A 14115-nucleotide genomic window follows, 5' to 3' on the forward strand; every position below is an offset into this window, starting at 1 on the left:
TGCTATACATTTTAGGACTGTGCTATGGTTATCAACTGCTGTTCATTGATGTTTCTCTTAATCTCTTAAATTGAAAATCATTTGCCAGCTGTTTACCCTGACATACCAGTGCCCTCTATTGATGGAAAAGGAAACAAACACAGCTTGTGTGGAATTACAGAACCATGTTAAAATGAACATTTCTGGACATATTAGTTTGAGTAACAACAATTGTGGTTCAAATACCTATCTAAGATTTTTTAAGTAAATCATGATTATTAGATAAACTGCATGCGCCCACTTCAACATCTAGCCAATAAAATACTTGACCCTGTTTGTGAAATCCAGGCTAAAGTCTCAATCTAATTCTGAGATTAGGAGCATCAAAGTTTGATTTTAATTACTAATTTGACTTTAATTTAAATCTTTTATATGACCTTACTCAGTCAATATTAAAGATATCAGGGTTCAAACATTTTCTGTACATTGTGTAGGATGTAGGAAATACGTATTATTATATTAAAATAACTACAAGCATATGAAGAGTTTGGTTCCAAAACGCGATAAACGCCATTTAAAAAAATTAGTTACCGCCAAAATCAGTATTGTATCAGGTTAGTATTAAAAAGTAAATTCTTCATTTTACCCAAAATCCAATATCCCCCATGTTATTCTGTCATCTTTTCTTCTTTTTTACCAAAACGCACTAAACGCCAGTCCTCCTTCTCTGCAATATTCAATAAATTTGCACAACAAATCACAGCGCACCATTCAACGCACTGTAAACAACAATGGCGGCGTGTTGAGTACAGAATCCTACTTTGTACTTTGTGATCAATAATAATATTTTGATTGCATTGATAAACCTGTGGTGGTTTTCTGTGGCGTTGAAGAAACGTAAGCCATCAAAATTGAATAATTTATGCGAGAGGCACTCGTGAGACGGAAAATGCGGGCTGTTGCTTGTTCTCACACGACAGCATCAAGCTTCTGTCATGCTAACACATTGACTGTAGGGGATCTTATGAACAACTTTCCATATTTTACACCAAGTCAAAGAAAATTGAGCAAGACCAAAACATTTCATAGCTGATCGCTGTCAAAAAAGTTTGGCGATGATGTCCCAAGCTCGACAGCAGCAATGACAGTGTTCTTAATATGACAAAGTGTTTTGATTAATGCCATTAATGTTTATTTTTTTAATCAGTGTATACCACTAGTCAACTTAATTAAGAAAGCATGGCAAAGATAAATGCACATTTATAAACTGATTCAATAGATTTAGAGAAATTTTTTTTATAATATATCTTTGTAAATCAAATTATGGATGCTGAAAGTTTGTCACAGAAAATAGTGGTTTTCATATTGTCACTTTCTTGGTATAGCAAACCAAGGTATATCCAAATGAATTTATTGCTTTTTGGAACCAAACTCTTCATATTTACTATATAGAAAATATTTTACTTTTTAAGATTTTATTACTCTATTTACAGCACAATTTTGAAAATCCCCTTTTCATGTTTTTTTATAAATGTGGAAACTCGCAATGTAAACATTTATCCAAAACATCTTACAAATGATGAAACAGCACAAATATTTTTTCTAAATACTTACTATATTACAAAACAGTCTCCTACATAATTTAGAGTAGGGAAAGCATACTAGTACAGATCCATAAATAAACAGAAGGAAAGCATGCAAGTATTTATGGGCACTAGCATACTTAACTAGAGCGGCAAGAACACACCATATTAATTCAGTTTAAGAATTAAAGAGAACACAAAGATCACTAAAATGTATATCTATATCTGGAAGTTTAATCAAAGAGACTATCATCCCATTCTGTATGCATATCATTATTGTAAACAGCCCTAAAGGCATTATGTATGCTTACGAAATGCATTTGTGCAGTAATAAAATGATTAGGGGAAATTAGATTAAAAAACATCTCCATGGAACACAAAGACACATTGTGTCTCAGCCAAAGAATAAAGCAGAGCTCAAGCTGTTAAGTGGACAGTTTAAAGGGCTGGCCCACTCAAGCACGCTTCATTACAACAAGGTGCACTTTGCTAATGGCTTTGATTGGCTCCCTTATAGATTTAATGGCTGTGGTTAATTAAATTGGATAAAGCCATAAAAAGACACTGACTGCTATTGATTTAAACAGGTCTGAAATTATTCTATCAAATCATTTTAAACGTGAACGGAAATCTGAGCTCTCGGCTGAAGCCCATAAATCTACAAAAAACTCGGCGGCGCAGAAATGGCTTTCGAGTATTAATCTAAAATGGGACGTAGATCAAAATCTGCCATTTACAGAACCCTACAGAAGAAATCAACACAACTTCTAGGTTATGAGAACAGCCCACTAAGATCCAGCCTGCTCATACAGTAGGGTTCAGAAAAGGGGTGGAGGGGTAAAATTCTGTACCCCATAAATATCCTCACTGACCCATGTTACACAAATCTGCTAAAAGACAAACCAAATTAGCCAGAATGTAAACAAACAAGAACTAGCATAAAAAAGGTCAAGCTTTTTGCCAAAGAAGAGCACTCAAGTCATCTTCCTACTTGATCCACCAGCTTCTGTCTATGAGAAAGAGCGGGGCCCATCTGTTGAGTGTGTTTATTTGCAGTAAACAGGACCCTCATCTCCCTGGTCTTCCTCTACCAGCTGCTTCTCGTTATGCTGAGTGCCCACCTCTGTCTTAATTGACTAGTGCTAGATGCAAAGAGACCCCCGGGGACGAGGTAGCAGAAGGGGCAGACGCGGGCTGCTTGGTGCGTATCCACATTTGGAGGCTAACCTGCTTCACTTTGACTGAAGAGCGTAATACCTTTAGTGTGCCAGTAAATTTTATTCAGTCAGAATAAACAATAACAGAGCATTTTTAGCATCAGGGGGCCTTTTGGTCCCATTGTGACTCACCAGAAGAAATCTTTTTTTTTTTAAAGTCATACATTTGGTGTTCTTTCACTATATTCAATGAAATATATTACAGGTTAAACTTATGCCTGCTATACCTTATTGCAGTTACTGTATGAGGTAGTCAAAAATTCATAATAATGGTCATAAAATAAGACCAACAGCAACCACTTAACAGTTAAGTTTTTAACTAATATAATGATTTATATTAAGATCGGCAAAGAACTTATTGAATGTGTTGTTATGCCTTTTTAGGTTTTGTGCAAGCATAATTGGACATTGCTAAAATAAATTACTCATTATTTGCTTAGGTTCAGTTTGTTTGGACTCATTAGTGGGTTTGGACAAGTTGAACATTCATTACATTTTCATTACACTATCAAATGCAAATCAGCCATCTGCATGCACATTATTTGGGACACTTTGAACTATGTCCAAATGGGGTCTGTCATTGCCTCTGTATTTGGATACACATCAGTTTAAATACACTGGACAAATGGACACTAGCTTATCTCTGCCCAAAGAGGCGTTTTATACGCACACACAAAAAAAAACATCCAATATGCTTTTTCAGAAAAATGCGTGTCATACCTCAGTGCAGAGAACATTCAAAGCTGTGAAGTCCCATCTTTTAGTATGTGCGGTGTTGTAACTCAATATTGCATCCTGTAAAATTACGAAAAATCGATTTATTTTTATACAGCAGTCTAAAAATCAACCATGTTTTATAATTAAAATGGCTAATATGAAAGCTTTCCCCTTTAGGTGCTTTTGATATCTATGGTAGGGGAGACCAGCGAATTGCACAGAAAAGTTAATACCAGCATTTGACATGAAGGAAGGATTGTGTACATTTTGGTGCAATTCTGCCACCCTCTGGTGGTATTTTTCATTGATACTTTTATCACACTTTAATAGTTGCCAGTGCATATTTTAAATTTATATATAGATTTCCTCCCACCATGTAAAACAAGCTTACCCTAATATCAAGTGAACTTTTGCACGCTGCTTCCAAAGCACTACAAATCAAATCCCAACGACTCTGTACTACAGTTCCATCCTGAAAAATAGGGACAACATATACATCATTATTAAGGCAAGCATGTTTTTATGTAAAAACAAGAGAAAAATATCGATTATATTAAATTAACATCTCATTGATCTCAAACTAAAATGGACCTTAAATAAGTACTTACCTCATTCTCCACAGGAAACAGGTTCTTTTCTGAACAAGGCATTTTTACAGTCATATCATCCCATGAATCTCTGAACTTGCTCGGATATGGAATGGGGACTTCATCTCTTTTAAGCAGGTCTGTCTACAAATCAGAGCAAAGAAACACTTTTAATAAGCGTTTTTTACCGGTTATACAGTAGTTAAACCCTTAATCACTAGTACAGTATAAACATTTATGAAAGCAAGTTCATTTTGAATGCCATGTTTCGTAAAATATTTAGATTCTCTGCTGTAAAAAATACAAAATGTCCTGTTACAAGCAAATAAAAATTTCTCAAACCAATGACAATTTTGCTTATCTTTGTTATATGAGAACTATAAACTATTTTCTTTAAGGCCAATTTAAGAAGTGCCCATCGCTTCAGTCCAAATCCTTTCAACGAAACATCAAAACACTTGTATGGTGTGCAAGCACAGTGGCAAGCACATAGAGTGATCATACTCAAACTGACAGGAAGCCCTTAGGCATTGGCTGAAAACATCACAGTGTCACTGTGGAGTGCTTACCCTGATGAGGACTTTGTGATTGTCTGTGGCCCTGAGGTGTGGCAGGGACTGTCCACACTGAGGCATCCGTCTAAGCTCCTCTATTGGGGTTCCAAGCCACTTCCTGACTTTTTTCACATCCGACACTTGATCTCTAAACACACAGAACACAATAATGTATATTATTATAATTTCTAATTTAGTTATCATTATATTTACACATATACCATATATTTAATTTTTATTTAAATACAGTACCTTACTGAAGATGTCTGTGTTTGGTTAGGCTCATCAACAACTGTGCAGGACGTTTGCTCTGCATTATCTGTTTCCATGTCTGTCACTTCAGATGTGTCTACAGCCACGTCTTCTGGTTTGGGGACTGGGGTTTTGGTCTCCACCAAGTCAGGGCAAGAAGAATTGTCGCCAGAAGTTGTTGGCAAAAAAGCTTTGGGTGTTGGGCTATCTGGGCTCATCATCTCCACATCTGTACTATGTGTGTCACTCGTATTTAGAGATAAACTGAGGTTAGACTTTGTCATCTCAGTGACAGTGCAACTTAGCTTGCCGAGCTTGGTGTCTGGCGAGTTTGATTCAGAAGGCTTTTCTTCATTGCTTGGCTTTGTCTGATCGGTTGAATCATTACTGTCAGTGGCATCTCTAAAAGCAGTGCCCTTTGAGTCTGTGTCACAGGAGGACTGTATCAGGCCCAGCTTAGCTTCATCTTGCTCCTTACATTTTCTTGGTAATTCACACAACGCATCACTTTCTTTCATTGCTTCTTGACTGCTTTCTTTCTGCTCACACTCGCTGAGGTCACTTCTAGGCAACTTTGTACCTTCACCATGGCTGTTGAACAAATCAGTATGCTTCAGACAGAGACTGTTACCAATAATAATTAGAAAGAACAAGAATAAAACTAACTTACCTGTTTGTTCCTGTCTTAGATTCATCCATATTCACTGTAAGCAAACGTCCAGCAAAAACAACTCCTGAAAGAAGCAAAGCGATCTCAGAAATGAAACTGAAACTAAGTCGTAAAATATTTCTGTGCAACAGTAAAACAGATTATAGGAAGAATTGCAACGTGACTCCTTTGATAAACGGTTAATAGATTTAGCTTACTGTCAAATGTGAAGCATGAACATAACGATATGCTTTAAGTTTCAGTTTCCTCTTATTAACTTCTAAATCAATATTCCGCTATCTAAATTATTAATCCGCTATTATAACTCCTATATCAGGACAGGTTACATTCCGATTCCGAGTTTAAAAGGAAAGTGTACATAGATAATGAAGTAACGATAGTTAAGAGTCAGTAGGTGTATTTAGCTGATGTGCTGTAAATGGCTGGGCTAGCTAAGAACAAAAGAATCCCATAACAAAAGGCAGGTCAGTATTTGCCTAGACTGATACATCATCCTACAGAGTAATCCTTTTTAATGTTACTCTATGCACCTTTTTAATTCCAGATCTTTGGCATAAGAACTCATAGTAACTCAAATATAAAAGCTAAAGCCCTGCCTACAGTGTGCTGAACCCTTAAAATATTAACATTAATTCAGTTAACGGAATAAAGATCTAAAACATTATAATTATCCGCAATATGGCATTACGAATGCTACAAAACTACAGCAGCCATTCGATGCTGTATGCTAATATTTCTGAATATGACAGCCTGCTTTACTGTAACTTAGGTCTTAGGTTGATCACAGAGCAAACAATCATACTTGCACTCTTACTCTGCTTTGTCTTCGTGTCGCTGTGCAGCTCACACACATATTCGAGCTATTTTCCTTCAAACGAGAAAATCACACCTATTTATACAAAGGTTTCTGCTTATTTCACATCATCAAAGGAAAGAATACACTGTAACACAACTAGACACATAATAGAGTACGGCATTACTTCCGGGCCGTGAAGCTGCTCACTGATTGGCTATGTTCCTGTCACATGACGGGAAGAAAGACGATTTTCGTTTTCAAGTTCAGTTCACAGTCGTTTAATGTGGGCACTTGTAAATTTGTTGTAACTTTACATTTATTACATTTCAAGAACGACTATGTTATAATGAGGTATAAATCTTTAAGGAAGTCAAAAACACACATAAGGGGTGTTAACTTAAGTAGACTTCGTGCGCGAAAAGTAGCGCGAGAGCGACTCGAATCGAATAGATTTGTAATATCTCTCGCGGTACTTCAGTGTCGCCTTTCTGTATAATCGTGACTCTGTGCAATAGTTTGTTATAATAATCTGTCGATTCTGGGCACAGTTTCCCCATATACGTTTATTATAATATTTTTATGTAAGCTATATGTTCATTCTCTATTTCACCATAAAATCCTACTCTTGTTCACGACAGAAATGAGTTAGTTTAGAATCTTTCAGTATTTTGTAACATGGACACATTTGCATAATGAGCATTGTTTATTGTTATTAAAGGGGACATTTCACAAAACATTTTTAAGATGTGAAATAAATCTGTGTTGTCCCCAGGGTGCCTATGTGAAGTTCTAGCTCAAAATACCATATAGATAATTTATTAAAGCATGTTAAATTTGCCAATTTGTTGGTTTGAGCAAAAATGTGCCGTTTTGGGTATGTCCTTTGAAATGCAAATGAGCTGATCTCCGCACTAAATGGTAGTGCTGCGGTTGGATAATGCAGATTAAGGGGCAGCATTATCCTCTTCTGACATCAGAGGGGGAGCCAAATTTCAATTACCTATTTACTCACATGCTTGCGAAGAATGGTTTACCAAAACAAGTTACTAGGTTGATCTTTTTCACATTTTCTAGGTTGATAGAAGCACTGGAGACGGAATCTTAGCACTTAAACACGGAAAAAGTCAGATTTTTATGATATGTCCCCTTTAATGTTTATTAATCTATTTTCAGAATGCAATTGTTAGTTTAATTATTATAATATTACTTCACATTATTTCACTGAATGTATTTTTATGTATGGCAGCTGTTTGAATAAAGAATACAAAATACAAGAAAGTATTTTTTATTGAACATAACAATAGATACATTTATTTAAAAATAGCAATTATGTCTTTAAATCTTAGGTTATACTCTAGGCCGTGTATACATGTCATAATTCTACATAAGCACAACAAATTTTACTTGATAATTTGGCATTATCTAGAGAATAACTATAGTCAATAGAATATAGTGCAACTTTTTGCAGTATTGTAAACTGCAAACCCAGTGAGGTCCAAAGAGGAGTAAAATATAGCACTTGGAATAGGTTTTGCATTCAAGTGAAAACAAGAAATGCAAAGAAACAGGTTCACTGATGACTATGTAATGGCGCAGGTTGCTTCACAAATATCTTGAAATTCTCCAATTAAAACGGCTTCACAATTTTCATAGAGATGTAGTTCTAAAAGAATACAATAGAATAGTTAATGCACATAAAAACATAATATACTCTATGCACATAGTCATATTTTAATAATAATACTTACAGGGAAGGAGTACAAGAGGATTCCAAGAAACAGGATCACCAGCGTAAGAATCAGGAATCCAATGAAGATCCATTTGAATCTGCGCCACACAATGAACTTCATGGTCTTACATGGATTTGTAAACCAAAAGAAGGACGTATCTGGACGGCTGTCGAAACACATTGTTAAATATTACAGTTACATCATTTAATCAAGCATGCTACTGAAAGACTGAGTTTAAGATATTCTTATACTTTGGAAGATCCAGTTTTGGGTTCATGTTGGGTTCATCTCTTCCCTTCCCAGCTGGCCTCTCCTCTGCCTCCTTTTCCTCCACCACTTCTAGAGTCATTTCCACTTTACCCTGGCACAAAGCAAACGCTCTTTAGCATAAAAACAATTAACTGTATATACTAACCGTTTAAGCAGCACTACAGTTTATGTGCATCATGTTATGTATCACAGTTTTATATTTATAGACTCACTGCCAGGATTTTCTTCCCGTCTTGCTCCATAGCGCATGGCCACCAGCCTCTCACTGACTTCTGTGAGAAAAGTGATGTTGGTGGAAGACCCTTGACTGTTTGTGATAACATGTTTAAACTGCACTTCTCCGGGGTCTTAGCTGGAGGGATAAGGTGAAGCAGATCCAACTCCACTGCACCTGTTTGAGAAAGCCATGATACAAAAATCTGAATTTGTTCAGAAAACCTAACTATGCAATCTGGTTGCTATAATTGTTCATTTGAACCATAACATTCACCTAAATAATCATCCAATGAGAACTTGTCATTGTCCCAGATCTGAAGGGTCAGTTTGGGAGGGATCCTGAACTCTGTTTTATCAAGGTTCCAAAAGTGCTCCTGAAAATAAATACACATAAGTATTGTTTTAACTATTCATGTATGCAAGCACTGTATTTTATTTGTTTTACAGCATAATCTTCAGAAGCACCAACCTTTCTTGAAACAAGACACAATTGTTCTGCCGGCAGGTAATCAAAGCCAAAGACAAATCTCCAGTTGAAATTTCCATCTCCATCTAAAGACCTGTAATGGACATCAGTCTTCTGCTTGTCATCCTCCATGCCTGGCATCCACCTATAAACACATTTAATAATAGTAAAATATATATACTATTCAATATATAGACCAACAAATTTACTTATGGCTGTATAGCAATTACCCTTTTACATAGATGTCACTCATGTTTTCTCCAGTGATGCTGGTCTCATCCAGAATGACTTCAGTTGTATTCCAAATGATGGCTCGCAGGAAGTACCTTCAATAAAATAATCACATTAATCACACAATCATTTTAGAGATATTACAGCATTAAAAAAAAAAAAACAGTACTTTTTGGGTTTGCGAGGAGTGATTTCACAAAGGGGTCCCGGAATACCAAGGCTTTTTGGGAATATTTCAACCCACATCTGAATTTTGCCCTGTAAAAACAATGAACATGTGTGACATAATTGCATAGCTGCAGTACATACACAAAAATTTTTGGGACGCCTACAATGAACAGGTTGGACTACTTTGCACAAATTTGAATGCTACAATATAAAGATATTCACTATTATTCAAACATGGCAATGCCCCTATGCACAATGCCCCAATCAGTGCTCAGTTTGGGATGGCCACAGTGCCCCAAATATCTTATTTAGAATGGGCATCCCAATATTTGTCTATATAGTGTATGTTTTAGAAGGGCTGAGATCATGGGGCAGACCTGAGAAAGAGTAGGCTGGTAGGTGCTATATAAGGTCCTGGTCTCCACATGCTCGGGTACAAGGCCCTGCCTTCTCAACACATGAAGGCAAATTCGCTCCTTCGGTGGGCCCAGATGTGGGTGGATGCTTTTATTGGCCTCTGTAAGCAAAGTGCCATCCAGAAAAAAAATCAGTTTGTATTCAATATATCCGTATGTGCATGATGTTATGGCAAAGTCGAATGATGCATACTGTACCTAGTTCATCAAGCCTGTACTCTTTTCCTCCAAAAGAACAGAAACTACCATCATCTGCAATCTGAGGTTGAGCAATTCCTCTCATCCTGGCAAGATTCTGCAGGATCTGAGATGGTTTAAGTTGGTCCCTCCATTGGTTTACTCCAGATCTGTTTCATATATATTTATAAGTACAAGTACACAAATTGGTCATGCAATAGTGTGTAGGCATCAGATTATAAAACTGTAAAAAAAAATACAAGTCTTACACGCAGTAAGATTTTGGGAGGCCGCAATGTGAGCCAAACCGAGAGAGGAGTCGATTCTCAAGGTCTATCACTGTTTCTCCAACTTTCTCATCAGAACTGAGCAGGTCAAAGTCATAAACGGAAATCTTCAAATCTTTGTCTTGTGGAATGTAGCAGCTCAATTCAAACACTCTTTAAACATACAAATAAAAACCAATAAAAAAGTTGTACATCTCACTGGCAGCATAAGAAATAAACAATTATCTGTAAATACATCACAACTCAACCCCATAGTCTGACCTTCCAAAATCTGGATTTAGGGTGTTTGGTTTATAGTGATCTCTGTCATCAATGGTTTTCTTTCCCAGTGAAATCTTTATGTAGGGATCACACTTTGTAAAAAAGCAAAGGTATATGTGAGCTTCAATTGTACCAATAATGACGTTTATTAAGGGATGTCTTGTATACAAACTCTCACCATGCCATTGTTGTCTTTGGGCTGTAGGTCAAAGCAGCGTACAATGTAGATTCGGACAAGGCATTCCTGAATACCACTTTCAGGCAACTCCCGAAACTGCCGTGGAGGATCTGACATATTGGGGTCATCCGATAGGGGATATATTCGAAACGACCCCTGTGAACGCAGGCATAAAAAAATGAATTGTTAAACAATAACTGCTGGAACATCTGTACTACAGATATGAAGAAACTTAACTTTCTTAGTTTTTCTAGATGTCACCCACCAGATGGCACTCTAATGTCATTTATACTATTTGGCACAAACCCATAAAGCAAATTTTCCCTATTGTTGTTTAGAATAATGTGTACTTGGGTACTTGGCATTTAGCAAATGCTTTCAAAATGTTTATATTATTACATGCTACAGTACACCAGTAGGCAAACTGTTCCTTACAATAAAACTTGGGATTATGTGCCTTATTCAAGGTCATATTTGCGTGATTCTTAGACTATGGGCACTTTTATGTTCTTTAGTCATATTTTCAAAAATACATACAATGTATGTAAAATTCCTCTTTTTTTACTACCTTTCAATTAGGATTTGTTCATATTTTCAATTTCATTATAGGTATCAAAATCACTGTTTTCTTCTTGTCACACACCCAGACTTTTAGATTTCAACAATGAAAATACAGTTTAAAAATTTGACTTATCTGGTAACTATTAATGTACCTGAATTAAACACTAGTAGAAGAATTAAAATTCATTATAATATTTAATGTGAGACCACTATCAATATTACTTTTTATACAAAATATAGCTGTTGCACAGTATAGGTGTCATTTCCACAACAACATTGTAATGTGCCTATAAAAAGTTTGTGTGAAAGATTGATTAGTGGGTTTCTATGAAAATGTTCAGTGACATAAGAGCACATGCTGGACACGGAGGGAATTAAAATTTTCATCAACAACAAATGAAAAAAGTAAGGTAAATATTGCTTGATCAGTTAATGTATTTAGTATACGTAATTTCCAAACATGCTGTACCTTTAAAGGTGTTTTTTGAAAAGCTAAACATTTTAAGTTAGAGTATTTTGCATTTGTATTAATTCAAAGCGAATCAGTAAAGCTATCTTCAATTTTTTTCACAAAAAACTACAGAAATGTCATTTCCACCAGAGTCATTTCCACCCAAGCGTGCCGCACAAGCCCTGAAAAGTGAAGCCAAAACGTCTCGATCCCCCCAGTGACTGGTCTTAGTATAGGTCATAAACCCCGCCTCCCACATGTTATTTAATGGGACTTGAGACCAACTAAACAATTTAATTACACTTCAAATAGCTTTTTTCTAAAGCTGGCTTCTGTCATTTACTGTAGTTTTATCACGCTGATGTAAAATCAAATGTTTGTTTTTAAAATAAGTTTGTTTTTAGTTAGTTATTTAATGCTACAAAAATGTTGGTGTGATGTCATGATTGACAGCTGTGATAAACGCATTCTGCGAGGGCAGGGCCTTGATTTCGCAGCTTGACTTCCTGCTTACTACTGCGCAGGTCTGGTCCCGAAATCGCTACTGCGCAGACTCAAGACCCAAGATGTCAGCGCCATATCGGGACACTTCACTTTTCACCAATAGAAGAGAGCGAACGGGCGTCGTCCACACTGCCCTCTGTGGTGGAAAAGACAGCATGTGGTGGAAATGACATTTATGGTAACAGAGTACAATTGATAGGGATTGCGAGAGTAGATTTTTGTAATACTTTTTATAATATGATATATTACAATACTTTTTACATATATATTTATATTATGATTATTTTTATTTCTACTTAATCTATTAATTTATTTCATTTGATCTATTTTTGAGATGCCGCCTAAGACAACAAAACATATATTTAGGCATTTAGCAGACACTTTTATCCAATAAAGCGATTTGTCATAGGGATTTTTATTACCAGTTTTCACTATTCCAAAACAATACTTATTGAGAGAGTACCTGTTTTTTATAAAGATAGAACAGGTGAAAATGAATTGAATATCTATTTATCAAGTATTTTTCGGAAGAGATGAGTTTTTAGTTGTTTTTTGAATGTTGCAAGAGATGTGGCTGACTGGACTGCTATAGGAAGATCATTCCACCATCAGGAAGTAGGGATGGAAAATGAGCAGGAACGTGATTTATTGCCCTTTTGTGAAGGTATGACGCACATTTGCCGAACATAACGTTCTGGATGGGGTGCAGGAATGTAGGAAAGTGTGATATATGTTGCAGTGATAGTTGTAAAAGTAAGCTGTAGTGACTTCAAAGCAGCGTAACATGAGCCCTTTTGGGCTTCTGAAAGAGCTGCCACGTTCTGAACTGGTGTGGTATGATTGACCATACAGGAAAGTCAGCAAAGTAAGCATTGCAGTAATCCAGCCTAGAGAATACCAAGACATGGACCAGAAGTTGTGTGCATGCTCCGTAAGGAATGACCGTATATTCCTGATATTGTATAACGCAAATCGGCATGATTGTCCTGTTTTGCAATGTAATCAGTGAAGGACAGTTTTTCATCAAAGGCTACACAAAGGTTTCTGGCAGTTTTGGAAGGAGTAATGGTTGTGTTGCCAAGTTGAATGGATAGGCCGTCCCGTATCTTGGGTTGTGGCGAAAAGTAGAAGCAGCTCAATCTTAGCTAGGTTCAACTAGAGGTGGTGTTTCTTCATCCAAGCCGAGATGTCTTCTAAGCAGGCTGCAATGCGTGCTGCTATGGTGGGATCAACTGGGTGAAATGAGAAGAATATCTGTGTGTCATCAGCAGTGGTAGGAGAAGCCATGTGCCTGTATGATTGGTCCTAAAGATGTTGTGTGGATGGAAAAAAAATAGTGGACCAGGTACTGATCCATGAGGGACCTCAGTGACCATTTGGTAAGTTGTGGACAGTGTGCTCCTAAACGATATCCTAAAGGATCTATCAGAGAGATACGAACCATTTGAACCATTGGAGAGGAGTACCTGTGATCCCTAGCGATGATAGTGTGGCTAGTAGTATCTATTGGTTGAATGTCTCAAAGGCTGCCGACAGGTTTAGCAGAATCAAAGCCGAGGATTTGGATTCTGGCTTAGCTAGTATTTCTTTCATGACCGAAAGGGATCTGCTTCGGTGGAGTGGTTGCATTTGAAGCCTGATTGCTTGGCATGTAGTAGGTTGTTCAGCGATAGAAAGGACGATGCCTGGTTGAAGACAGCTCTTTCACGTGTTTCCGCAATGAACAGAATTAGTGAAACAGGTCTATAACTGTCCATGAGCGAGGGGTTCAGTGTGGCTTTTTAAAGCAATGGAGTAACCAGGGCCTGCTTAAAAAGTGGGAGGTGTTGATGATATGTGTGAGT

The 14115-nt window shown here is 36.8% G+C and overlaps 2 protein-coding genes across 3 annotated transcripts in view; both read right to left on the minus strand.

Annotated features, from left to right (window-relative positions):
- The window catches only part of parga (poly (ADP-ribose) glycohydrolase a), a 46801-nt gene extending 40255 nt beyond the window's left edge, over positions 1 to 6546 (minus strand). Inside the window, exons 1-7 of one of the 2 annotated variants that reach the window (XM_065296609.2) lie at positions 6374 to 6546; positions 5560 to 5623; positions 4890 to 5480; positions 4653 to 4785; positions 4105 to 4227; positions 3888 to 3968; positions 3500 to 3574 (exon numbers count right to left, since the gene is read on the minus strand). In XM_065296609.2, the coding sequence (XP_065152681.1) occupies positions 3500 to 3574; positions 3888 to 3968; positions 4105 to 4227; positions 4653 to 4785; positions 4890 to 5480; positions 5560 to 5588 (1032 nt within the window). In that variant the 5' untranslated portion in view covers positions 5589 to 5623; positions 6374 to 6546. Of the gene's footprint in view, positions 1 to 3499; positions 3575 to 3887; positions 3969 to 4104; positions 4228 to 4652; positions 4786 to 4889; positions 5481 to 5559; positions 5624 to 6361 lie in introns of both variants that reach the window. The other variant, XM_065296608.2, reaches the window with a different exon arrangement.
- A 1078-nt stretch (positions 6547 to 7624) lies between these two features.
- myofl (myoferlin like) overlaps positions 7625 to 14115 on the minus strand; it is a 28188-nt gene continuing 21697 nt past the window's right edge. The window contains exons 41-53 of the mRNA XM_065296610.2: positions 10756 to 10911; positions 10578 to 10669; positions 10299 to 10469; positions 10051 to 10199; positions 9814 to 9953; positions 9438 to 9526; positions 9268 to 9363; positions 9041 to 9182; positions 8846 to 8945; positions 8568 to 8746; positions 8337 to 8446; positions 8104 to 8251; positions 7625 to 8018 (exon numbers count right to left, since the gene is read on the minus strand). Coding sequence (XP_065152682.1) covers positions 7983 to 8018; positions 8104 to 8251; positions 8337 to 8446; positions 8568 to 8746; positions 8846 to 8945; positions 9041 to 9182; positions 9268 to 9363; positions 9438 to 9526; positions 9814 to 9953; positions 10051 to 10199; positions 10299 to 10469; positions 10578 to 10669; positions 10756 to 10911 — 1608 coding nt within the window. The 3' untranslated portion in view covers positions 7625 to 7982. The remainder of the gene's footprint in view (positions 8019 to 8103; positions 8252 to 8336; positions 8447 to 8567; positions 8747 to 8845; positions 8946 to 9040; positions 9183 to 9267; positions 9364 to 9437; positions 9527 to 9813; positions 9954 to 10050; positions 10200 to 10298; positions 10470 to 10577; positions 10670 to 10755; positions 10912 to 14115) is intronic.

The sequence above is a fragment of the Paramisgurnus dabryanus genome, chromosome 20 (genome assembly GCF_030506205.2).
Source record: "Paramisgurnus dabryanus chromosome 20, PD_genome_1.1, whole genome shotgun sequence".
Taxonomy (NCBI): domain Eukaryota; kingdom Metazoa; phylum Chordata; class Actinopteri; order Cypriniformes; family Cobitidae; genus Paramisgurnus; species Paramisgurnus dabryanus.